This window comes from Leopardus geoffroyi, chromosome C3, assembly GCF_018350155.1.
Source record: "Leopardus geoffroyi isolate Oge1 chromosome C3, O.geoffroyi_Oge1_pat1.0, whole genome shotgun sequence".
Lineage (NCBI taxonomy): Eukaryota > Metazoa > Chordata > Mammalia > Carnivora > Felidae > Leopardus > Leopardus geoffroyi.
The window spans coordinates 114,822,827-114,850,183 of NC_059338.1; the positions used below are offsets into that span (position 1 = coordinate 114,822,827).

Consider the following 27,357-nt stretch of genomic DNA (forward strand, 5'->3'; position numbering starts at 1 on the left):
CCAGGCTCATCCATCTTTTATAACAAATGAGAAATGGGAGAGGTTGAGGTCTGGTAGCGTTCTCTGGATATGAACAAATAGGGACATAAGAAGAAAGGAATAAAAGAGAACATATAAATTGAAATGAAAATATAGTCATTCGCTAAATCTTTTCTTTCTTTTTTTAATCAAAAATTTTTTTTAATGTTTATTTTTGAGAGAGAGAGAGCATGAGCAGGTAAGGGGCGGAGGGAGAGGGAGACGCAGAATCTGAAGCAGGCTCCAGGCTCTGAGCTGTCGGCACAGAGCCCGATGTGGGACTCGAATTCACGAGCCCGGAGATCGTGACCTGAGCCAAAGTCGGATGCTCAACCGACTGAGCCACCCAGACACCCCATCTTTTTTTTTTTTTAATTTTTTAATGTTTGTTTATTTGTGTGAGTGGGAGAGAGAGGGAGAGAGAGAAGGAGGGGGGGAGGGGAAGAGAGAGAGGGAGACACAGATACGAAGCCGGCTACAGGCTCCGAGCTGTCGGCACAGAGCCCAGTGCGGGGCTTGAACTCATGGACTGTGAGATCATGACCTGAGCTGAAGTTGGACACTTAACCAACTGAGCCACCCAGGTGCCCCAAAATCTTTCCTTCCTAACACACATGCTGAATCCCATGACATAGCTGAGGGCAGTAAAATAATGAAATAGGGCATAGTCTTCCTGTAAGAAGGCCATATCTGCTTCATGAGTGGACACTTACTTTTTCCTTTGTGCGAAGGCATTTCAGGTAGGCTGTGATCCTGAGTGTTGTAGGAGTAATGGTTTATTAGTTTATTTAATTTATTAGTGCTTGTGTATGTTCTAGGCATCGTGTATGTGCTTGACGTCCATGTTTTCTCTTTTAATCCTCAAAATCACTTACAGAGGCAGTTGCTAGGACCATCCATATTTTATGGGGAGGAGATGGAAGTTCATAGATCAAGGCATTTGCCCAGCTGGGGAGATGGATGTAGGATTCCACTCAAGAGAGCTGACTCCCCAACCATGCTCTTGGTTCCCTGCCTGGATTCTGACCAGTGCGTCATCATCATATCGTAGGCAGGGAGCACTTTACTTTCATATAATGGAACTATAGAGTTTTTACAGTTGGAAGAAATCTTAAAGAACCACACCTTCGTTTTCCAGAGGGGGAAAAAAAAGAAAAGAAACACAAAAGCATTTGGCCTGTAGATTTCAACAGTCTTTCATTCAGTTAGTCAGTTGGCCAGCCAATACTTACTATTTACTGTTACTACTGCGTGCCGAGTAGTATATATGCCAAACATAGCCCGTGTCTTCATGGAGCCCTGGTGGCCTTTACGTATATATTTGGTGGTGGACTATTGGTGGGGGGGATTCGTAGTATAGTGTAGTAGTTATGTAGTATAGCAGTAAATCGGACAGTACTCAGGGGCATGGGCCCTGGAATCCTGCTCCTTGGTTTTGAATCCCCTCCATTAGCAGAACAGTGGGCACACTGCTTAATCTTTTTAAGATTGTTTTTTCACCTGTAAAATGGTATATTAATAACATCCATAGGATTAGCATACCATGAAGATTGAATGAGTTAACACGTGTAAAGCATTTAGCAAGGCACCTGGCGCTCGGTGAATGCTCAACAAATATAACTGCTATGAAGACGTTTTGACAATATTTGTAGCAGTGGTGGTGTTTCAACCCTAGCAGAGAAGGCACATACAAAGATGTGTATGATAAGGTGTGTGTTGTATGACGATAGGGGAAGGCACAGAGGGCTTTGGGAGAACAATAGAGTCAGAACTCCTCCCTCCCCGTTGGTTCAGGGCAATCTAATGTAACAGTGCTATTTTCTTTCTCACTTTCCTTTTTTCTTTTTTGACTTGGTGAGTTTCTTCACCTTGTTGTCCTAGATCCTAGTGGTTCTGACTCACGGCGCTGGACATCAAATATTTATTCAGACTCAGCAGCTATGTGCTAAGCACTTTACGGAATGCTAGGGCAGAGTAACAGGACGTTAGCCTTAATGGGATGTGTGTGTGTGTCGTTGTGTAGGTGTAGAGTACGCCCACACGGGCACACACCTGCAAACACAGCCATTGTAACAGATGATGCTAAATTCACTTAACAGATACATGCAAAGTAGAACCTAAAGAAGGAAGTGATTGACTCCCTCCAATTTGAATGTGGGGCAAGGGAATTACGGAAGGCTTCATGGAAGAGGTAGCCTTTGTTCTGTGTCTTAAAGGATCACACCTTTGTTGTAGTCAAGAGACATTGCAAATCCGGGGAAGAACGTGAAACAGGAATGCCAAGGCATGAACAACCATGGCTGGAGCTTATAGCACAAGAAGGTAACGGAAGTAGACATCTACCTTATGGGTGGGAGTGGCAGAAAGGGAAGCTACTGGATACTTCTAAGCTGGAATCACACTGTTGGGTTTGAATGTTACTGTCACTCCAGGAGTCATGTGGAGGGGAAGTTGAAGAAGAGGAAATGTGCCGTCTGCCCGCTGAGATGGGATGGTGACTGGCTGCAGTGGCCATGAGGAAGGAGGAAGGGAAGAGCAGGCTCTGGAAGTACTAACTAAAAAGAACCACAGGGCTCTGGGCATCAGTTGGACATAGGGCCAGGGAGTGGGGAGCAATGGTGTTTAAGATGAGTCTGAATTCTGATTTGGGCAACTGGTTACCATCGACGAGAATAAGAAATAACACATCAAGAGAAGACAGTTGGTTCACTTTGAAGCATTGACTTCTAGGTTTGTCTGATGTATAATGACTGAGATACTCCATAAGGAGCTAGATGACAGGTTTGTTTAGTAGCGATGTGTATATTGGAAATCTTGATTCCGAGTCACTGGTGACAGCTAAGACCTTTGTAGTGACTCGGGAGGAAAATGTATATTGTGAAGAGAGGACAGACAGCCTTGAAAAGAACACTGGGGAATACCGGGGCACCTGAGACGGTCAGGTGTCATTAAAATCAGGGGACAAATTTTCATGGAGGGAGTGGTCTGCGGTGTGAAACGTCACAGAGGGGCCAGTAATTGGGAGGGCTCATGACTGCCTTTTGGATTTGGCCCTCTGGAGGGAAGGTGGTTACCAGTAATGCCTGTCCCCTTGTTGGAGCTTATCTGTGGTGAGGTGCAAAGTGGATGGAAGAGAGGATATGGGCAGAGCCCCTAAGATCTGTCCCTTAGAAACCTGGTGGGGGATGAATGGAGGGAATACGAGGGAAGGTTTTGTCTGTTCTTGGTGGGAGGGACTTGAACATGGCCTAGGTTCTAGGAAGAAGCAGGTAGAGAGCCAGACAAACCGAAGGTAAGGAGGTGAGATGACTGGTAGAACAAAGCCCCCACAGGAGAAAACTCCAGACTTGGACGCAGGTAAGCAAGAGTTCTGAGAAATGGGTCTGCAGGGATTTATGCCTGATGACTTCACTTTGCTCTTAAGAGCACTGGGTGTTGTATGTAAGTCATTTTGACGATAAATTATATTTTTAAAAAAGGGGCCTGAAGTTATCAGAATTTGGCTGGAGGATTGAAGCAAGTCAAGCAATGTCTGTAAGATTAACGTACTCTCATTTTTTACTCGATGACTTTCTTGCCTCACCTCCTCTGGGGTTGTAACCAGCTGGACATGCTGTGGCACTTTCAGTCTGGAAAGCCTTTCTTTTTCATGGTCTCTGTCCTGTTCAGCTTTTCCCCTTGGCTTTATCATACCACGCATCTAACCTTGACCTCAGCATGAACTCGTGGTTGTTAACCCTCCTTTTGTGTTTCTGATTCGCGACTCCTCCCTGTTTCTTTCCTTCCTTCCTTCCTTCCTTCCTTCCTTCCTTCCTTCCTTCCTTCCTTCCTTCCTTCCTTCTTTCTTTCTTCCTTTCTTTCTTTCCTTCTTTCCTTCTTTCCTTCCCTGTTTCTTTTCTTACTGGGCTTATAACCAGTTCACGTTTTCCTGTCGCCCCACTGAAAGTTTGAATCCTGTCTTCCTCACGTGTTTCAATGGATGTTTTGGAGTACTTCTGTGCCAGACTCTGCTGGGTCTGGAATACCGCTGTGTTCTGGGGTGGGAGCCCACTAAACTCTAACGAAAAAGATATAAAAGAATTTTGAGTTTAACTATTGTGAAGAAAACTAACAAAGGAACAGAAAAACCTACTTGCGATGAGATGGCCAGGGAGGGATGGATGCCTGGAGGAGGTGACATTGATGTTGAAACAGAAAAGGTGAAAATGAGCTGATCATATGTAGAGGGGAGAAGGAAAACAGTAATTTTTTTTCTGGTATTTATCATATTCATAGACATTCTGTTGACACCCAATTCTATTGGATTATATGTCAGTGGGTAACTACCAGGAACTGTTTGTGATACTATGGTGTCTTTCCTGTGGATACTAACTGGGTTTCTAAAGGCCTAATAGAAGACCTGTAACAGATTACCCTTCAGACGATGGCAGAAGTGTATATTTATTTGTTTGCTGAAGGAAGTTACCTGGAAATTCAGCTGTTACTAAGCATCTGGTAATATATTCAGCATGGGACAGAAGGGAGGAACAGGACGAAAAATATATTTCCTCTGCCCGATTGCACTGGTGTTTCTGTGTTTCCTCTATCCTTCCCTCTCTCCCTCAACTCAGGTAGTTCTGATTCACTAGCTCATGAGGAAAACTGTGTGTGTGTGTGTGTGTGTGTGTGTGCGCGCGCGCGCGCATGTGAAGCAACCATTATTAGTCATCACCATCGTATGAATTAGTTTAAATGTTCACTGCAACTTTAGTCCCAGAAATATACATTGTGGGGACTAATCCGAAGCTCCAGATTTTGAGACTAGGTGGGTTTTACAGGATCTTTAATATCTTTAGCTAAGGGACAGGATAAGAGTTGCAGATTTCTTGGAGGTGAACCTAGATAGGTGTCACAATATCTTTAATTTCTGTAGCTGAGGGACAGGACAAGAGTTCCAGATTTCTTAGAGGTGAGCAGAATAGAAGAAGGTACTAAAAGAAAGATAAACCAAGGAGAACGGAGACACTGAAATGGAACTTGGCTGACAATAATTTTGCCTAGCGTCCGCCCAAGTAGACATATCAAACATTATCTACCAGAGGAAAATGTATTGTTTTCTTGCGTGTCTAAGCTTGTACAACTAAGTTCTTGTTTTCTAAGGAAAGAGGATGAAGATAAGAGTATGTGGAATGATTTATTAGGCTTTAGTAACTTTCCTAAGATGCCCTGGCCAGTACTTTTGAGAAGGGAAATACACCTAATAAGTGTTTTTTTGATCCCTCAAAACAGAGGTTCTCAGCATTTTTACTCGATGCCACTCAACGATTGTCAGCATTCACAATCCCAGTGGCCTTCGGTGGTGGACTTCTCTTGCCATGTTCCAGAAATTCTACCACTTGGCTTTTCAAGGGAGTAGTAGTAGTGATATTATCAAAGGGATGATTTTGGATGTATCCTAATTTGAGTTATTGTTAAGAGCAAGTTAATAATAATGTGGTGAACCTTGACAGAGAATAACTTCCTTTGTTTTTAGACATTTATTGCTTTTGTGATTAGTTTATCTGACAGTGGTGAGAAGGGTGTGTTTTTGAAAATGATCGTATAGCTCTCCAGCCAGGAACATTTTTCATTTGTACATGGAATGAATGCTCTTTGCAGTTGTCCATCAATGTTTGGTTTGATTTCCCCTCATTATAATTCTTCATGAGCTCAGAGAAGACATCTCTAGTGCTATATGAAATATAAATGATTCCTAGTAAATGGATGGGAATTTAGACTGTCATCTTAATGTAATAACATGTTTACCCACATTTAAAGTATATATACAGATGAAGCTACACTAAGGACTTATTAACTTGAATTTTATTTATGTGTCTAGTTGAGACATATCCCTGGAACTTAATTAAGGTGCTGTGTGAATTGTAAACATGTGTCATTCAAACTGTAGCTATCCAGAATTTTATAGTTCTAGATTCCCCAATGATCTTCCTGAGATTAAAAGGTGTACAGACATTTTAAAGGGTCTTAAAATAAGGGGAGGTGAAAATAGACTTACTTAGGTGTATTTGAATATACATGTGAAGTCACTTCCTTGGTCAATAGAACTTGAGGGGTGGGTGCCTGGGTGGCTCAGTTGGTTGGGCATCTGACTCTTGATTTTGGCTCAGGTCGGGATCAAGCCCCGGGGTGGGTTCTGCACTGACAGTGTGGAGCCTGCTTGAGTTTCTCTCTCTCCCCCTCTGTCTCCCTCTGTCTCTCTCCCCCACTTGTGCTCTTCCTCCTTCAAAATAAATAAGTAAACTTAAAAAGAAAAAAAAAAAAAGAACTTGAGTTTTTGTCCTTAGGGAATATTTATTAGCAATTAACTAATTAGGGCGCCTTCTCTGAATTACTTTATTAATTTAAATAAGGTTATGGGCCTCCATGAAAAACTGTATTATGCAAAATATTAACTGAGGCAGAATCTATTAAGAAATGATGAATGTGAGAGTCACGCAACTATATAGAATATATTTTGATGTCCTTATACTTTGACCATAATAAACTAAAGAGAAATGTCCATTTAAACACTTCGGTTCTCAGTTGATGTGTGAACATCATTACATGTAAAGAATTTGCTAATGTAATTCGTAGGCAGTTCAAACTTATCTTTGGGGACCTTTTTAGACGACTCAGCTTTTTAGTGAGACTCCTTTATGTGGAGGGTGCTGTTGATGTTGCATGGTGCTCCTTGAATGCTTTATAAAGAATGTGATCATTTATTTGGGGATTTTACTCTAATGCTGCTCTGGCAGACTTGTGGATTCCCTGACCCCATGACCTGTAGTTCTTTTCTTTTCTGTCTGTCTGCTACTGTGTGTGAACTTCTTTGTTACTAAAATAGCATTCATTCCTTTATTCAATAAACATTGATGTTAGACACTATTAGACGATTGGGATTCTGAGGCGAATAAGGTACTTCTTCCACCTTTGTGAGGCGTTCAAGGGTTTTCAGCCCCTGTAGGGAACCCCACCTCCTGGGCCCCTCCTTTTGGTTATCTTGAATCCCAGTTTTTCACCCCTTCAATCCAAAGCTCAACAGTCTTGGTAGAGCTCCAATTAAAACAAAGTATATTCTTCCCTGGGGCGCCTGGGTGGTGCAGTCGGTTGAGCGTCCGACTTCAGCCAGGTCACGATCTCGCGGTCCGTGAGTTCGAGCCCCGCGTCAGGCTCTGGGCTGATGGCTCAGAGCCTGGAGCCTGTTTCCGATTCTGTGTCTCCCTCTCTCTCTGCCCCTCCCCCGTTCATGCTCTGTCTCTCTCTGTCCCAAAAATAAATAAACGTTGAAAAAAAAAAATTTTAAAACAAAGTATATTCTTCCTTACATTTTTTTCACCGATAGATCCATTCCTAGAAAAATCTGGGTGTGCTGTGTTTTACCTAAATTCGTTTTAAGGCATACAGTTATTTTGTGAATCACTCACGGAGGGGAAACAAAAGTGCTGCCACTAAACGCTTTTGCTTAGTGCTTTGACTCCATGGTTTTGTAGTGTTCGTCCCAACTTCAGAGATGTCACAAGGAGAAAATATGAGGGTCTTAGAATGATCTAAATACAGTGTTAAAACCGAGCCAAAAGGATAAAACAGGCTTTTTACAGCATGATTAACAGTGTATTTGAAAGCTCTGTCCCGTTGTGAAGCACTGACTTAAGAGATAGTCACTGTTAATATTCTGCTGTAGATCCTTTGTATGTATATCCTTCTGGACACTTACACACACACACATCTATTGATTTATAGCTATCTTAAAATATGTTTTTGTTTGTTTTGTTTTGTTTGAACAGGATCTTGTAAAGCATGTAGCTATGTAACTATTTCCCCTTCTTGGTATGTTTCAAATTGTTTCCATGTCAATATACACAACCATTAAGTTCCACTCTATGATTCTATTAGAATTTGAATTTCCAAATGCCCATTGTTGGACAATTAGGTTATTTCTGGTCTTCTTCATTATAAACATCTTTGTGCACTTGATATTGTTTATTTAGGATAATTTCCAAAGAGTGGAGTTGATATATTAATGGATATGTAGAATTTGGAGACAATTGATACATATTGCCTATTGTCCTACAAGAAAATTGGTATCATTTTACAAAAGGCACTGTAAAAAAGTCTGTCATTTTAAAAAGTCTGTCAATATGTTAGGTGAAAATGAGTATATTGTTTTACACTAGTTAACTAGTTAAACTTTTTTCTCCATAGGGTTATAGATAACTTGTATTTCTTTTAACGTTAAACTTTTAAAGTTAAACTTTTTTCTGCATAGGGTTATAGATAACTTGTATTTCTTTTAATGTTTATTTATTTTTGAAAGAGAGAGAGAAAGAGAAGGAGGCAGGAGGGTCAGAGCAAGGCGGGGGACAGGGGATCTGAAGCCGGTTCCACACTGACAGCAGTGAGCCCCATGCAGGGCTCAAACTCATGAACCCTGAGATCATGACCTGAGCTGAAGTCGGATGCTCAACCAACTGAGCCACCCAGGTGCCCCTGGTTATGCCTTTCTTAACAAGGTTAGAATCTCTTTCCTAATCTTCAGGTTAAATTAATATGTATGTATTCTTATATGCTTAATATATAACCTATATATTTAGTATTTTTAAAATTTTTATGTTAAAGATTTTATTTACATAGAAATGAATGACTTTGGATATATGGTGTGAGAAAGGTGCTTACCTTATTTCCTCCAAATTTTTGTCTAGGAGTTCCTGAGAGAGTTTGTAATTGAATTGCTTTTTCTTTTCCTTGTATTAGAAGTCATCGTTATCATGGACTGAATGCTTAGGTGATGTGTGTCTGTTTCTGAGCTTTATATATTTCTGCTTCTTTTTAATTTTATTCTGCTGAATTGGTTATTTCTGTACCAGTAGCATATTGTTCAAATTATTACAGTTTAATGGTGCATTTTATCAAATGGTGCATTTTATCCAATTCCTCATTACACTTTATTTTCAAAGTTTTCTGTTTTTAATTTTATTGTAGATTGACTTTTACAACATTTGTAAAATTCTGGAAAAAATTCTATTAGTATTTTGGTTGGGATTGGATTAGATTTAATGATTACAGTGTATACTGAGTGGACACAGAACAGAAATCTTGATAATTTCTTTTTTATTTATTTATTTTTTTAATGTTGATCTATTTCTGAGACAGAGACAGAGCATGAGTGGGGGAGGGGCAGAGAGAGAGGGAGACACAGAATCTGAAGCAGGCTCCAGGCTCTGAGCTGTCAGCACAGAGCCTGACGTGGGGCTCAAACTCACAAACGGTGAGATCATGACCTGGGCCAAAGTTGGTCGCTCAACCGACTGAGCCACCCAGGCGCCCCATTGATAATTTAATTTCTTAAAAAATAGTTTAGTGGAGTGTGTGACTCTTGCTCTCGAGGTTGTAAGTTTGAGCCCCACGTCTGGTGTAGAGATTACTTTAAAAAATAAAATATTAAAAAAATAGTTTATTACAGCAAACTACCTCAGGACCTACTGTGTGGAAGATCCTTGTTTAGACACTGGAGACAGATTTGAAAAGATACGGACCTTATCTTTTGTCCTGATCAACTTTTATAATTGTACAAGTATTTGAAGTAGATTGCATAGTGTAGGAGTACTGTAAGACGATTTTGTCAAATTTGTATTTTAGAGTTATTTCTCTAGAAGCGAGGAGGAAGGGGATTTGTGCAGAGAGGGAGTGGAGGTAGAGAAAACCCTTCAGAGCCTCTGGAAGATTTTGAAGCCCAGGCCAGAGGGCAAATTAAGGGTGGATCCTAAGTGTGTTTAGAAGTGACATTGATAGGACACAGGGAGTGGATTGGACTTGGAAGGAGAATGGTATGGAGGGAGGAGTCTGAGGATGATTGTGGTGTTTTGGGCTTGGTCAGCTGTGGGGGGAAGTGACGCTATGCTGGAGATTGAAATACAGCAGAAGGCACAGATTTCCCAAGGCAGGTGTTAGATTTGGTTCTAAGTACAGCTGCCAAGGGGTTGTGAAGCTAGGTACAAGACTTGACTGGTTCTCCCAAGAGCGTCCTTTGCCAGGAGACATAGAGAGCCCTGGCGGGATTATTTACAGGAGATGAGAAGGCCAAGAAGGCTTGCATCAGAGACTAGAAGGGATGAAGCCAGTTCAGAAGAGGAGTTAAGGCCCTGCCAGAGAGGAGAAGCCAGAGGCGGGAGAATTCACTGAAACTCGTAGCGACTAGAAGAACGGTATCACAGGAGAAAAGGAATGAGAAGCGGCTGAACAGGTCAGATGGTGCTGAGAACCCAAGTAAGATACAGATTGAACGGTATTTTTGGGTTAATCACTAGAGTTTGTGCCGTGGCTGGGTGGTTTGGGTGGAATGGTGTCAGTGGAAGCCCCATTGAAGTGGGAATGGAGTGTAAATAGAGAAGGGTTTCATTATTGTCACCATTTTTTTGATAATATTTCCATCATTGAAGAAGCCTTGAAACCGTCTGAAGGGGAATGAAGAATACAATTGCTTTGCTGTCTGGTTACCTCCAAATCTGTGTTTTTAAATCGAAAGATGTCTGTGTTTGTCCACTCTTTAACTTTTTCTAGCTTCTCGGCATCATGCTAAATTCTGGGACTCAGTTGATGTCTGATAGAACGTCACGTCTGAGATGAAGTGATACGCTCCCTGCCATAACAGATCATTTTGCTGTCTGGTAGGAGATGTTAGACCAACAAGTTATTATACAGTTATTTATAATAGTTGCAGCAAGCCCAATAAAGAACAATTAGATGGTACAGGAGAGTTTCCCGTACAGGGGACTTGGGAGGGACCCAGAACGCCTTCCTTGAGTAAGTGAATTTGAGTGGAGATCGGTTTTCCAGGTTGAAAGGCCCTGAGTTGAGGTGACACTTGCAACCTATAAAACCAGTGAGATATGAGGTGAGATAAGAGAGGCAGGCAGAGACGAAATCTGTCTAGGTTGTAGGTCATTTAAAGGGTTTTGGATTTTATCCTGAGAGTGATGATAAACTATTTAAACACTTTCAATAGGGGAGTAACTTGATCGGATCATTAGAATGTGAAGTTCTTGAGGGCAGTGATTTTCTCGTGTGTCCATTGTCTTTTCTCTGTGTCTGAAGGGGTACCTGGCACTTTGTAGATGGCTCAGGAATTTTCGAATACATGCTTTTATATTAAATGAGTGAATAGTTTTGTGTTTAACCAGATTACTTAAACTTGGGGGATAAGTACAAGTTGTTGTGGGATACACTGATTGCAGTGTAGGGTGAAGGGTTGCACAGACTAGTTCCTAGAAGGTCCCAGTGAGTGACGGTGGTGTTCCAGGATGCTGATAGCAATGGTGAAGCACATTTAGGAGGAAGAATAATTTGATGGTGGCACATGCGCAAGAAGACATTCAGGATGTTTTTTATGTAAAAACAACAGAGTCTTGCAGAGATATCTCTAAGTAAACTATGACTTATCCTGCCTTTTTTCCAGATGATTCTTCCTGCTGTGTTTTGGTTTTAGTTTTTGACATGATCACGCACCTCTAGATTCCCACTTGCTCAAGTTTTAATTTTACTTTGTTACCAAGCTCTGTGAATCTGCCGTAGAGTATAAAAATGTCTGCCTGAATCTTCTCGTCTCCAGTCTTAAGAGCCACGTCCATGCTGGATCTCTGTATTATTTCTAGCCTAGGCTGTTGCAGACCAGAACGCCTGCCCTCTCTTGCCTTTCTTACCCTATTTAATCTCTGCTCCATACTTATCCATAATATAAGATTAGAAATGAGCATATCCTAAAACTCTCAGTGCCTTCCCCTTGCCCATAATGTGAAGTCTAACAGTACTGGTTGCTGTTTTTTTAAAAGAGTACATTGGATTTGGGGCGCCTGGGTGGCGCAGTCGGTTGGGCGTCCGACTTCAGCCAGGTCACGATCTCGCGGTCCGTGAGATCGAGCCCCGCGTCGGGCTCTGGGCTGATGGCTCAGAGCCTGGAGCCTGTTTCCGATTCTGTGTCTCCCTCTCTCTCTGCCCCTCCCCCGTTCATGCTCTGTCTCTCTCTGTCCGAAAACTAAAAATAAAAACGTTGGAAAAAAAAAAAAAAAAAAAGAGTACATTGGATTAAATTCAATAAATTTTTTTGAGCTCCTGCTACTTGTCTGCAATTTAGCCACAGGTACATAGTCTGTGTACCTTCATAATTTTCTGCCCTGATTCACCAGCTCTTACCTGGATGATCATAACTGATGGCAGTGGATATGTGTACTACCCTTCAGCAGCTCCACAAGCTTCCTTAATAGCCTTTAACGCTGGCAAATAAGACAAATATTCCTGCAGGAAAATTGTCCACACTTAAAGATTGTCAAATGTTTGGATCACTTTTTATTCAGTGATTTTTTTTTTTTTTCCCTGCCTTCTGGAATAATCTTCAGTTTGGCAACAGGATGTTATATAGATACTTATATTCATTGCATGGGCCCTTGGTGATGTCTGTATCTTTTTCTGCTCTCTACACACGCAGGAGTTACTTTTTTTGTGTTAACTTGAGTGATTTGGTTTTTCCTTAATAAGTATTTTTACCACAGTCATTCAGCGAACATTTGCTGGCTGCCTGTGCCAAGGGGTTCAAACTCTTCCCAGACAGGAGATCCTTTTTTTCCAAAGGAAATCTTAACCAGAACAGCAGTGCATAGAGCAGATAAATATGGAGCTGTGCTGGTTGAAGTAGGGCAGCTAAACACGGGGCTGCTGGATGCCCACTTAGTGGCCTCCAGGAAGTGGTTCTTAGACTTGGAAACAGGAGTCACAGGAGTGAAGCTCTTAACAACTGTGAGAGAGATGACATTTCTTAGGAACTTACACACAGCGGTAATGCCTGGCGCCCACTGGTATTCACATGACCGGCAGTCCTTTCCACACTTTAGGAAATTAGTAATTGATTTTTCTAGCTACAACCGCCATTCGGGTACTTGTTAATGTTTAGAGTGTTTTTTGGGGTGTGCCAATTGGTTAAGGCAATCCACTCTTCATTTTGGCGCAGGTCATGATCTCACAGTTCGTGAGATCAAGCCCCGCAGCAGATTCTGCACTGATGGCACGGAGCCGGCTTGGGATTCTCTCTCCCTCTCTCTCTGCCCCGTACCCCCCTCCCCCCAAATAAATAAATAAACACTTTCTAAAAAAATAGGGTGCTTTATCTTGGGGTCCACAGCTCATCTTTGTCAAAAAATGAGCAGAGTTGATCGAAACTATTTCCTGCTTCTACTGCTTAGCATTTTCCCCTCCGTAAAGTGGCGTCTACTTTGAACACTTATGCTGTCTGCCTCACTCAGCCTTTGCCCCCTCTAGGTAACCATAGTTCCTAATATGTCTCTGGCTGTTTTGTCGGAAACTGGCTTTGTTTTAGTCTTCGCTTACCTTCTTCGTTCATTCAACAAATCAAGTGGCTGCTATTTCAAGCACTCTTCTTAATGCTATGGAGGCTGGACTTAACAAACAGGTAGAAATTTCTGCATTCGTGAAGCTGACACTGTGGTTGGGGAGACACTCAAAACCAAGATAAATGTGTCAAGTGCTAGCTAGATCAATGCCATAGAGGAAGGGAAGGGAAATTCCCATTGTTATCCCCATAAGGACATGACCCAAACATTATTGAAGCTATTTTTCTAGAAATCGTGATAGGTCATTATAGACTCACCTCATTCTTCTGCCTGTTTTCCATCTTAACCCAAGTTCATGCACTTTAAAGGCATGAAGCTGGTCTTCAGACTGTCATCTCTGATTCCAGATAGCTGCTGGCCCAGCGGCTTACTGGCTCATTCCAGCACTGAGTCCTTGGCCTTGTTCTCATTAGTGCAGTTTCCCAGTGTTTACTAATGACCTGTCTTACTCTCCCGCTTTCTCAGAGCTGAGAGTTTACTTATTTTAGTCATTGGGTTTCAAACTTTTGTATTTTCTACCCGTTAAGCTTACCAAATGAAATATGTAGAAGCCCAATCTATGAAAAAAAATATGAAAGGTCTTAATGGGACGGAAGGTGTTTCGGATGAAGCCAGAGGCACCTCTTCTCATCCCTGCTCTTTCAATCTGCATTGTCACCTCCAGGGACTCCTGCCATAGAACCATTATTTTAGTATGGCGCTGTGATTTTATGATAACGGAAGTGTTCCAGGGCCGAGTTCCCTAATAGGGTAGGCACAGCTACCTTATTGAATGTGGCTAGTGTGACTGAGGAGCTGAGTTTTAAATTTTGTTTAACTTTAATTAAAATTTACACGGTCACAGGTGGCTAGTTACAGTAATATTGGAAGATGAAGTCCTCGTGTAACGCTCTCAGTTTAACATTAACTGAATGTGTCTTTATTTCAGTTTTCTAGATCATGTAAAAATAACATTAGTTTTAGAAGGTAATGGACTCTTGAGAAGGTCTGGAATGAGTTCTGGCTTGTAACCTTGGACAGATTGTCCAACCCTTCTGGGCCTCAGTTCCTTTTTATAAGATGGGCAAATTTGTAGTACCTTTTCATAGTGAGATTTAAAATGAGGTAAAGCATGCAGGGCATTTGGTACAGTGCCCAATGCTTGATTTTAGGTGACTTATCCTAATAAGTTGGTTTTTTGTATGTTTGTTTTTTTGCTTGTAAAAAGAAAACATGCTTATTGTAGAACGTTTAAATAAATGAGAAAAATAACAAGAAGAAATTAAAAACAATGTGTAATCCCACCATCCATAGACAAGCAACAGAAAAGCTTGTGAAATGTAGAAAAAATGTGTTTTTGGTTCATAATATGCTTTTCTGTTTGTTGTGAATGTGCATATGTATGATTGTGCTATTCTTGTAAAAAAAAGGGAGCTTTTGGAGGCTGTAGGTCTTATGTATACAGATTGCTTTACAAAGCCTTTTTTCTAATATTATATAAAAAGCCTTAGGGAATATGTTGTCATTACTGAAAAGCTGGTGAATTCAGTGATTTACTACTGTTTTTTTTTTTTTTTTTAGATTTATCTTTGGTAACTGAATGTTTTCAGAATATAGAAATTCTTTCCATTTATTTATTTATTTATTTATTTATTTGTTTGTTTGTTTTAATGTTGTTTTAAATTTATTTCTGAGACAGAGAGAGACAGAGCATGAGCAGGGGAGGGGCAGAGAGAGAGGGAGACACAGAATCTGAAGCAGGCCCCAGGCTCCGAGCTGTCAGCACAGAGCCTGACACGGGGCTGGAACTCACAGACTGTGAGATCATGACCTGAGCTGAAGTCGGACGCTTAACTGACTGAGCTACCCAGGCGCCCCTAGAAATTCTTTTTAGAATTCTTTTAGGATGGTAGAAAAAAGATGGAGGTGATTTTAAGTTAAAGCTCTTAAAAGTTCTGGCGCCTCAAAGTTGTCATGACTGTAGACATGCCTTATGACATAGTACTATGTATTCCTTTAAAATACTACATTTATTGAGCACGTTCGCTGTATCAGGCACGGGGCAAAGTGTTGAGAATATAAAAACAAGTAAGATGTCATCATTACCCTTGAATAAATTATGACCTAGTGGGAGAGACCGACTTGATTCTAAATACAGTGTGGTCAGTGCTGTAAGAGGGATCTGGACCGGGTAATAAGGGAATAAAGGGCCTTCCTGACCTCCTAGGGATGGAAGGGTTGTCAACGGAGGGTCCCTGGCTGAAGTAATACCTGAAAGAAGATTTAGAGGAATGATGGACTTAACCAGGCAGTGGTGGGGTGAAGAAGAATCTGGGGAAAAGAAAGGGTGCAGTGTGAGGGAAGCCTGTACGACCTGGGGGCATTGGGAGAGCTGCGTTAGTTCGGTACGGAGTTCAGAGGTGGGGATAAGAGTGGAAGGGAGAAATGAAGATGAGCCTGGAGCAGTTACAGAAACCAGATGGGTCCCAATGGTCTTCCAGTGCCTTATTAAGGTACAAGGCCTTTATGTTTCACATCGCAAAAGGTCTTTGAAGAGTACTAAGAAGAGAGGAGTAAGGTCTCTGATCATATCTTTGGCATACGTAGTGACGTGATGGTGTGATTTGGACAATGGCACGGAGATGAATAGTGCACGGCAGGGAGACCATCCAATGGGTTGTTGATTAGACCAGGTGAGAGATGATGGATGAGGAGGGTTTGAATCCAGGGTGTTGAAAATGAGTAGCCCTCTGGATGTTTGGGTGCGGAACTTGGGAGGGATGGTAGGCCTAGAGGTACAAGTCAACGACATAAGAGCCATGGGGTGACTGTCACCACACAAATGAAGTCCCTAAGGAGAAGGTATAGAGAGAAGATTTCAAGAGTAACTATGAAGGCGCATGGGGGAAACTACCAGTAATTATCACAGTGGTGAAGAAACGTCAGAAGGAGCAGCCTGGACGTCCTGAGAAGAATGAGAGCATTGGAATGCTGGGATCCTGGGGATAACAATGTTTCCAAAGGGAGGAAGTGGTGAGACGCAGTCAGATTCTACAAAGATGCCAGATAAAGTATCTGGTGTTTCTTGGATTAATAATGAAGAGATAATTGAAGAGTTTCAGTGGGAGTTAGGATGGTATCTTGATGCTACACTCCCAATATTATTTTAGTGTGTATTCTTTGGTTTCAAGTGTAGGTTTTAGGCAAAGGAGGGATTGACTGACGAGGTTCTGTGGGCTGTTTGGAAGATCACATTGTAGGAATTAGTAGAATGAAGAATTTCGCATTATCAGGATAATCTCTTGCCATTTTTCTTCATTTCTTTCTGCCTGTTAGTTGCCTTCTTTTTCACATGGAGGGCAGTAGGCAGTACAGTCTTCTACCTCTGGAATGAGATTGTTTTTCTGCCTTCACATCTGAAGGTAAAAATGTTGGAGAATGACTGAGATTGCCCATCTTGGACAGGGTGCTGTGCCGGAACCAGCTGCTGGTAACCTTGGTACAAGGTCATGAAAGAACATGGTGACTCCCAAGGTAGTTATGGGATTAGAGGTATGACAGGTCCCAGTATGGGGAGGAAAACTTTCTAGGAGTCCACTGGAAGTTTGTGAAAGATGGAATGGGAAATGAGGAAGGAAGGAATGTGAGTGTAGAGTACTCTTTAAGAACCTGGGCTATCAGAGTGAGTGTTTTGATGGTAACTAAACAGGGACAAGTGGACATTGGTAGGGTTGTTTCATAACCAAATCATCAGTGGAGATTTAGTAATGAGGATTGAAAAGGTATTTGAAAACAAGGGATAGATGTTAATTGTAGTGTGTGTGGGAAAAGATTTCTATGCAGACACATTCTTGTGGACATAGATATTTATGTGAACAGAGGAAGTCTGGTTATGATCACCAATTTCAAAATAATTTTGTGGTCCCTTTATTGTCAGATTTATGTTCTCTGGGTAGTCTTCTTTGTCTTTGAAATGAACATAAGCCATATCTGTAGAAAGAAACCAGAGAGTATTAGAGTTTGCAGATGATCCCTGAAGTTATATAATTTAAGATGCTTAATTTTATGGGTAAGAAAAGTAGACTCCAAAGAAGAGAAGTGAAGGAATCACAGATATAACAATACCTACCAGAAGAAGAGGGTCTGTTTTAGTCCTTGGGTCTCTGATCAGTTCATGAGGAAGTCTTTCCCAAAACTTCCATAGACCTCCCTGGATGACCCATTGTCTAGAATCGGAGCACAGCACTCACCTCTGAAACCTGTTGCTGATTAAGGGGAACATGACAACCTGATTAAAAGAAGAAGGATCTGCTCCCCAAGAATTGTGCACCTGAACAAAATCAGGACTTCCAAGCAAGAAAGAAGGGAGAAGCGCTGTTGAGTAGGAGCTCCAGGATCTGTGACATAAGCTAAAGAGTTTGTTTGTATTCTGTGGGCAGTGGGACCTTCCCAAAGGTGTTTTTTTTTTTTTTTTAATGTTTATTTACTATTGAGAGACAGACACAGAGTGTGAACAGGGAAGGGGCAGAGAGAGGGGGAGACACAGAATCTAAAGCAGGCTCCAGGTTCTGAGCTATCAGCAGAGAGCCCTATGTGGGGCTTGAACTCACAAACCGCGAGATCATGACCTGAGCCGAAGTCGGATGCTTAACCAACAGCCACCCAGGCACCCCCTTTTCATTTTTAAAAAAATTTTTTTAACGTTTATTTATTATTGAGAGACAGAGGGACACAGCGTGAGCCGGGAAGGGGCAGAGAGAGGGGGAGTGGACCTTCCCAAAGGTTTTAAAGCATGGAATAGACAAGATCATATTTGTGTTTCAGAAAAAAAAAAAATCTTCATAAAACACCTGTGATGAAGTAACACATCATTCTTACACTTGCCTAAAATGACATAAGTTGATCACAGAGTTGAAGTAAATTTCAGATCTCCAGCATGTTCCCATATTACCTGCATTCCACTTCCTAATCATGTGTTTATATGCTGTTGATGGTTATGTATTTGTCTTTTAAATTAGGCATTTAAAAAAACTGCCATCAAATTGCTTACTGTTTTCATTGGTTGGAGTGATTGGATATAACACACACACACACACACACACACACACAACTATCGTACTCATAGGCTGTGGTTGGAGTGATTGGGTGTAAACACACACACACACACACGCACACACACACACACACACACACACACACGCACACACACTGTCGTACTCGTAGGCTGTGGTAAATGCTAAAAGGCCAAACAAGCATGATGCGGTTGGTGCCTTGGGCACCTGGGGAAAGCTATAAGAGGATCTGTAATGGGCAGTGAAGAATGGGATAGGTGGAGCAGATCTTTCTAGATGAAGGAAATAAACAGTATAAAATGAAAGGCAGAAAAGCCAGGGAATGCCAAGGTGCCCTGTACAGATAGAGCATAGACCCGGGGGGAGGACATTGGAAATAAAGCCATGAATGGATGATGGAGAGGCAGGCACAAGAGAATGGAGATCACATGTGCTGGTGCCTCACTTGAGTAGCTACTATGCCAGGGTCTTAATGAGGCAGAGAGGGGTGTATATCAGTATTCTTCTTATGAGGAACTCAGGATCAACAAAACTTGCCTGAGGACCCACTACTGATGGCTGAGTTTACATTCGAAACCAAGTCTGTCTTAACTTGGAAATTTGTCTGTTATTCCAAATAGCCTTCCATTGTATCATTCCATTGTGCTTAGAATATTAGCATTTGCCTTTTATTCTCCTGAGCAGGAATGAACATTCTAGAAGTGCTCAGCAGGGAAATGAGATGGCAGCATTGTGGAGGCTGGGTGGCCACCATTCTAGTCTGCAGGCAGTTTCCTTTAACATCTCACACCCAGCCACTGGAGTCACTAAATGATTCTGTTGTCAGGCCTGAATTTGCCATATTTTCCATAGAAATAAAAATCAAATTCTGTACCCAGTTTTGTGTTTCCTTAGCTGCTTTCTCCTTTCTGGTAGGAGTACTTCAGTTCCACTTGGGCTTACTCCTCTTTATTGTGTATCTTGTAGCTCCTATAGCTAGCACTTACTCAAATTAGACCAACTGTACCAACTGCTAATTCACCGAGAGGTTTCTCAATCTGTCACATCTGGGATGTAGGTATTTCTTCTATTATAAGATATTTCTTCTATTATAATTGACATGATGGACTCTGATAGAAAAAGACGTCCCGTCTACCAATCCTGAACTTTCTATTTACAGTAATCATCTCTAGAAATAGTATGTAAATAAGGAAAGTACAGAATGCCTATTCTCCATACCTTAAAAACACATCTGGAACTGTTTGAACTAACAAAAAGTAAAGTAAGTGCTACGGCAGATTATGCCATACCTTTCCTTTTTACTTAAAAAAAAAAAAAAAAGAAAGAAAAAGAAGGAAATGGAAAACATACCCCTTCTAGAAGCCTCTGACACTGAATTGGATATTGAAATGGTATCAGTAATGTATTTATATATGCCACATTTTCTTCCATGTTTCAGCCATCTTTGGTACATATGTGTTGGATATTTGCCATGTGAGTTGAAATGTTACCACATAGGGGAGATCTTTATTTAGTAGCAGTGTGTATCATTAAGGTAGAGGCAAGTCAGTCCTTTTGATTATACATACCTTCCTGCTCTGATAGATTGTTTTTCTTTTTCTTTTTCTTTTTTTATCATTTTGTGCCAGTCTTTCAATTGATGTCAGCATTCCCCTGCAGCAACTAAAAATAGAAATTACATCTAGGAATAATTTTCATAAACTTAAAAAAATTGCATAAGAAATATTATAACTTAATATTGGTTTTACTGTATCCTCTAATTTGAAACGGAGAAGAAATACTTCTGTGGTTGAATCATAGTTCTTTTGCTGTTTGCTATAAAAGTTTCAAGAATATATATTTCAAAATGTTTTTTTTTTTTTTTTTTTTTTTTAAAGTAATCCAAAACAAATGCAACAGGACTCAGCATACTTGAAACACATTTTCTGAATTTATCTTAAATCTCTCTACTCCAGAGGGTTTGTGTGTGTGTCCGGGTTAGTCCTGGCTGGTAACTTCACCATCTCTCCTCGTCCTGGATTGATTGCACTGAACAGCACGGAATGAGTTACATATGGTCCCACTTTGTCTAAGTTTGTAGGACCTCTGGGTTGGAACTCCATTTGATCAGAGTGGAGCTAACTGTCGCCGAAATTTGGCTATTCCGGCCAGAATGCATATAGTCCTGTTTAGAAGCAGTGGCGTTTTTGCAATGCTTTGGCTCAGTGGTTCTTGTTCTTAAAGTATCGATGCCATTTCGAGGATTTGAAAAAATCACTCCTCTACCTTTTATCGTCGTTGTTGTTGTTGTTGCTGTTGTTACTATTATTAAGATCCTCTTAAGTTTGAAGAGGACACCCATTGTCGATTTTATCGTCTATTTCCTTTTCTCTCAGTGTCAGCAACAAGGGTAGACAGACGCGGGTTTCAGATGTGTTTTCCAGTTTAGGTTCTGCTCAAGAAGTACCTCCAGGTAAGTAAGGTGCAGGGGCCGTGCCCATAGCTCAGCGTGTCCGGGTGGACGAAGCCGCCTGGGGTAACTTTCTCTTCATTTGGGCTCTTTTCTCCCTTGCTGCTTTTTTCCTTCCCTTGCTTTATTTATTTATTTTTTCACGATTCCCACCCCCCCCCCCCGCCCCCTCCCGCTCTTCCTCCCTCTGTCTGCACAACCACGTGCTTCAAGTCTGTGTATCTGGACTGCCTTCTCTAACAGTTCAGTGTGAGTGTTCGCAGAATGAAAACCAGATGGACCTACAGTTCCCACTGTTATCTCCCAGCCGACTCTGGCAAGCCTCCCTCTATCCCTCCTTCCTTGGCATGACAGAAATATTTGCCTTTATTTAGGGAGAGTTGTATTTGCTGCTGTACCTCTTCCCTCAGCTGCAACATAAGCGGAAAGCTATTTATTCCCTTGTTGCTGAGGTTGGTTGAGGTGAGTAGACCGTGCAGCGAATTTAACTATTGAAGAAGCGCTTTTAAACCTGCCTGACTTCGGTAGTTTTCTAGACTAAGTGAGTTACTGATCCTGGGTGTTACAGTGTTCTGGAATAGCACTAGGAAGGCAAGCTTTTAAGGGGTGAGATCAAGGTAGAAACGCTCTCCATGTGGGTTTTTACCACATTTCACTCAGAACACGCATTGACTAAAGGGGCATTCGTGGTTCTCCCAGCGAGCTGTCAGGGTGAAGAAAAAGAGACTCTGATACTAGGCTATCAAAATGCTCTTATTAGAATGATGATTATTTTCATTCTTTTATCGCATTTCCCCTGTTACGGCATCGACATTATTTCAACTTTAAAATGTTATGTTCTGTTGCAACCCAAGTCTCGTGAAACGGCTCTGAATAAAGGTGTGAGGTAGGTTTGGAGTTGCCAGCATAGTGATTTGGATTTTTCACTTAAAAAAAAAAAAAAAATAGACATTTAAAGTCAGTGTTGAGAATTTCTCCCCATGCTTATCATAGTGTTTTAAAAGACCCACTCTTGACCAGTAGTCCCCGTGACTTGACTTTTCCAAAAGTCCGAGTGGGAAATATTTGTACCTAAGGCTGCATGAGGGGCCTCAGACATTTTTGGTGTGTGTGTGTGTGTGTGTGTGTGTGTGTGCGCACGCAGGCACACAGTGCTGGTAGAAAATTGTATTCTAAAGAAACAAAACTCACTTTTTTGTTGGAGATCTGTTGCTTCAATAGATTTGACAGAGAAAAAACAGCTCAGAATTTCAAAGGCAAAGCATGCATAGTAGAAAACAGTCTTGAAGCTCAAATGTTCGTTATTGGGTAATCAGGAAATTTCTCCATATCTGTCACATACTCATGAGAAAATACAGAGAGGGCCTTTCGTTCCTTTTCATTTGCTATTTGGGGTTTTTCCATTCTCACTCCGCCCGAGGTTATTAACTGAAGGATTGGTCTCATGTTTCTAAGACGGTGGGTCACAAATCACAAATTCTGAATAAACAATCGTGTAACCTCATTGTGTGAAATACAGCATTTATGTAGTGGGGCGTTTTCCTGCAGGGCAGAGGAACATTGAAGTGAGGAGTGTATCTGGTAGACATAACCTGCTTCTCCTAATGGGCCAGAAACTAAGCACGGAAAGGGCATGGCAGGTGTTACAAAAAAAAAAAAGTCCTTATAAACATGCTGGCTCCTATCAGTATCTCACCTGCATAACAGACCTTCAGATTTGTGTTGTTCCTCACTAAAGGGTTTATTACCATTTTACTTCCTCATCTATTTTTTACCTCTTGCTAGCGTTGGCTTCAGCTTCGAGTGAGGTTGTGCCGTTGGATATAACACTACCAAGGTAGCATCTGCCCAAGCCAGAAATAACAATAGGATGTAAAATAACCCAGTTACAAATGAGGTCCTGCCATCTGTGCTACACCTTCTTAAGTGGGGTTTGGATGATAAAGTCCTGATTTAAACTTAAGTAGATCAGCCTATTTTATTGAGAGGAGATGTCGGATTTCTTCTGTTCACTTGCTTGTAAAAAAGATGAACCCCACTTAAAAAAAAACAAAACAAAACAAGAAACAAAAAGCAACGAAGGTGCTTAAGGAGTAAAATAACCTGTTCAATGGTGGCGTCCTCCAGATCGGACTGAGAAGCACTCCACGATGCCAGACTCACCTGTGGATGTGAAGACCCCATCTAGGCTGACTCCTCCCACCATGCCACCTCCCCCTACAACTCAAGGAGCTCCGAGAACCAGTTCATTTACACCGACGACGTGTGAGTAGACACTTCTGCGTTTCCCGTTTCCATTTTGAAGTCTAAATTTTTTTTTTTCCTGCAGAAGTGAAGCCCCGCCGCCCCCCCGCCGCCTCCTTCCCCCAATTCATTTAATTGCCAGTGAGTAGGTATTGAGCCTGCGCAGACGTACAGCATCTTAGGTATAATTTGTATGACTGCCAATATTTGCCTGCCTTTCCATTTTTGCTTCACAGTTGTAGTCTGCTTTGATTTCCGCAATGAAGACTATTGCATTCGCTTGGGCTGCGGCTTCATTTGTTACCACCGTAATTTTTAGTTTGACTTAATGTGTAGCTCCTTACCTTAGCTTGTACATTTTGCCTTGGAACATGTTAATATCCTACAATTATTTCCAGGTTGCTTCTGGTCTTCTAATACCACTTTCTTCTGGTATTTACAAATAAGATTCAAAGCTAGCAGCCTTACGTGAAAAAGGGGTATTGCTCTGGGCGACAGTCACATACAGAAAACTTTCTGAAAGAAGGAGCATCTTTCTTGTCTTGAGCCTGTCAGACTTTTATTAAACCTTTACTCGATTCCAACTCGGCTCAGGCCTTGTGTCCTGAATCAGTGGCGTGTATTGGCTTTCTGGGTTGTCCGAGGAAAGGACAGAACATTCCGAGAGAACAGCCACTTCCCTTCCTTTCCTGTAGATTCCAGCAGGGATGGTGGATAGCTTTGTTTCCATCGGTTTCAAAGTCCCGGGTAAAATTGTCCTAAAGGATTTGTGAAACTAATAAATGCTATCTGTTGCAGATAGTACTATTTACAGATCGTGTGTCATCAAGTCTGTATGAATGAACAATCACAGGCAAAACTAGATCCATGGGATTATAAGGGATTGGCAAAATACACATCCCAGGCTGTTTATGCGGTGTTGCGCTGCCATTTAAAGGCCTTTCCAAACGTGTAAGGAACAGGAGGCTGCAGCGACACCAAGTTGCGACCCTGTCATCTTGTATCTGGTTTGTCGTTACCCAGAGCCACAGTGATGGGCACATGTCTTCTGTCAGAGGTCCTAGTGAGCAGTCATTTCATGACAGGTTGCTTTGGTGCTCGTTTAGGACAAGGGGCTATTGTATTATCTGGAAACTTGTAAGAATGATAGAGTGCTTCAGACATCTTCAAACTCCTGTTGGAGATAACCTGTCAAAATTACATGTAATAGATGAGTTGGATAGAGTGGAGTTGGTCGAATTTATTGATTTTAATATGATAAAATCAACATTTTCGTTAGTGAGAAATGCGCAAAATTCTCTAGTCTTGTTCTTACGAATTATCTTGGTGTTCAGATACATTTTATCGGAAACAAAGTTGTCAAATTACCGCCAATCCACGCTATTAGTTGGGATGAGATGTCCCTTTCCGATTTCTTGAACTAACTCTCTGATAATTACCATATCCATTTGGCTTCTTATATAAAATTTGCATCTTCCCTAAAGAAGTGGTTAAGAAATATGAGGGGGAGAAAATAGCCTTCTAATTGGGTGGTATAAGGTTAAAACTTGAAAGTCCTATTTCTATAAACACAGCTGTCAGTTGTGTGTACAAAACATGATTAAAAATGTTCAGTGATGAATTTAGTCTCCACCAAATGTACACTTTCTCTAGGGGAACAGTTTAGAGAGGAACGGTCCCGCTATATTGATGTCAGCCTGTGACAGAAGGCTGACATCCAAAAACGCTGTTTGTTCCGTGTTTGAGACATTTCACGTGGTTGGCATATGTGTGCACGGGAGGCAGGGCTGTCCCCGGGTTACAGCCGACTCCCATGGGGGCTCCGCTTCCGCGTGGAGTACCGGCATGCAGTGTGAGGAGGGGAGAGCCATCCAGTCCTAGAGTACCTGAACCCGTGGTACCCCTGGGAAGCCAAAGCCTTTGACAGAAAAGCCCCCCCCCCCCCCCCCCCCGGTTTCCCAAACCACAGGATCCTCCAGATTTAAAGGGAACAAAACTTGATTGTAATTTCCTTGTGCCTTTTCCCTCTGCGTTGATTTACTTGTTTTTCTTTCTTATTTTGTGCTCTTGACAGTAACCAATGGCACGAGCCATTCACCCACAGCCTTGAATGGCGCCCCCTCGCCGCCCAATGGCTTTAGCAATGGGCCTTCCTCCTCTTCCTCTTCTTCTCTGGCTAATCAACAGCTGCCCCCAGCCTGTGGCGCCAGGCAACTCAGTAAGCTGAAACGGTTCCTTACTACCCTGCAGCAGTTTGGCAATGACATTTCTCCAGAGATAGGAGAGAGAGTCCGCACGCTCGTACTAGGACTGGTGGTAAGCAAACGGAAATTAGCCCAGTTTTCCGGGGGTAACGGGAGAGGGTGTGTATGGGAGACGCAAAATACAGACTGTTCTCCCAACCGTTTTGTTCACCTACCTGGAGATTGCATGTAAGTCTGGTAATTCTGTAGTAACCGGGTTCTCAAGTCTGCATTGGGTATTGGTCCCCACCATGGTTTCTTTTACCATCTGACAATAAAGATATGGTGACACAGTTTATTATTATCTTAGCCACAAATACATGTGTGTGTATAAGATGCAATAGGTATATGTTCTTGGCATGACGAGTGGCTTTCAGCAGTGACAAAATGTTTTCGTTACGTTAGCGATCCATTTAATCTAGCTAGGGTGCTCGTTTTGACATAGTTGCTTTGAAGGATTTTTATCACTGGTCTAAGATGAACAAGAGTTTAAAACGAATAACGTTCTTCTATGTGTTTTCATTTTTGAGGCTAATAACATTTTTTAAAAAATTTCATTGTGGTAAAATACACATAACATAACATTGACCACTTTAACCATTTCTGGGTGTGCAGTTCAGCGGTATTAAGTACCTCCATGTTGGTGTATATCCATCACCACCACCCATCTTCAGAACCTTCTTCATCACCCCAAACTGGAACTCCGTACCCATTAAACAGTAACACCCCAAGTTCCCCTCCCTCAAACCTTGGTAACCACTGATTGTTTTTTGTTTTTTGTTTTTTGTTTTTTAGCAATTCTTTGTTAAAGGTAGAATTCACTTAAACCATTCATTTGAAAACAGAAGTGTTGAGTTAGGCACATTGTGCCACACTCTGTACATTATCACACCGGAAATGAGCACATGTATCATCTTGGGGGGGCATCCTGAATCATTTTTGTATACATACTGTGATTTTTTGGTACAGGTAGAGGATTTTCATTTAGGAAGGGCAATTTTCCCATAGCAAACGGAGTCAGGGAGAAGCTGTGAGTCACAGGTTCGATCCTTACGGTAGACCTGAAATTCAGGTGATGGGCCCCTGTTTGCTTTCTCTTGAAATAGATGATTCGTTTGTATTCCGTGGTCTTATGGGCAAAGCCATACTCGTTGTGTTTTGCAAAAGAAGCCCCCGGATTAAAGCCCATGCGCGAGTCTAGTACAGTAGATGATGCTTCCAATCACAATAACCCACATTTGACAGATATTTTGCAGTTCACTCTTTTAACCCTTACCTCCCTCTCCTGAGTGCTCTAAGAAAAAGCTTCCACATTTTCCACAGTCTGCCAGCTCCACCTGGCGCTCTTCCCGGCCGGGAAGGTGAGGGCCACAGGAGTGTGTCAGCTTTGCCACAGTTACTTTTGTCAATCACTTATCTTTTTCCTTTGTCGTTCTTGAGTTTCCCAGAGTAGACTTTGCAACTAGCAAATAAATTAGACCCAAGAACCACAAAGTAAATCCAAAGCAGTGATTGTGTCCCATAAATAGTGAAAATGTTCTTTGTAACAAAAAAAAAATGTTTTTTTTTTGTTTTTTTTTGTTTTTTTTTTGAAAACTGCTTTGTATATTTGATATATTCTCTAATGGTGGTTTCCGTAAGTTCCAATGTGGAAGAGTTTGGTAACTTTAAGTCAGTTTTCCCGGATGTTAAGTGGCATACTTGAGAGTGCAATACTTCTTTTCAGAGACATATTTATTTAAAAACCTTCAGAGGGTAAGTTAGGGGAAGACATTAATGATAAGTTAGGGGAAGATATTAATTAATAGTGCTTTGCATGGAATCGGCAGGCAGTGAATATTTGTCAAATGAGTGAATGAATAGAGAATGGATGTTGTTTTTAAATATTGTTATTTGAATACAGTTGACATGATATCACTACATTAGTTTCAGGTGTA

At 41.5% G+C, this 27,357-nt stretch overlaps 1 protein-coding gene across 8 annotated transcripts in view; it reads left to right on the forward strand.

The window, feature by feature from the left end:
- The window catches only part of RUNX1T1 (RUNX1 partner transcriptional co-repressor 1), a 143,150-nt gene that overhangs the window by 59,156 nt on the left and 56,637 nt on the right, over positions 1 to 27,357 (forward strand). For 5 of the 8 annotated variants that reach the window (XM_045454252.1, XM_045454250.1, XM_045454251.1 and 2 more), the window contains 2 exons: positions 23,061 to 23,198; positions 25,252 to 25,493. In XM_045454252.1, the coding sequence (XP_045310208.1) occupies positions 23,061 to 23,198; positions 25,252 to 25,493 (380 nt within the window). Of the gene's footprint in view, positions 1 to 10,274; positions 10,300 to 20,786; positions 20,937 to 21,370; positions 21,396 to 23,060; positions 23,199 to 25,251; positions 25,494 to 27,357 lie in introns of those variants that run through there. The other 3 variants (XM_045454257.1, XM_045454254.1, XM_045454256.1) reach the window with 3 other exon arrangements.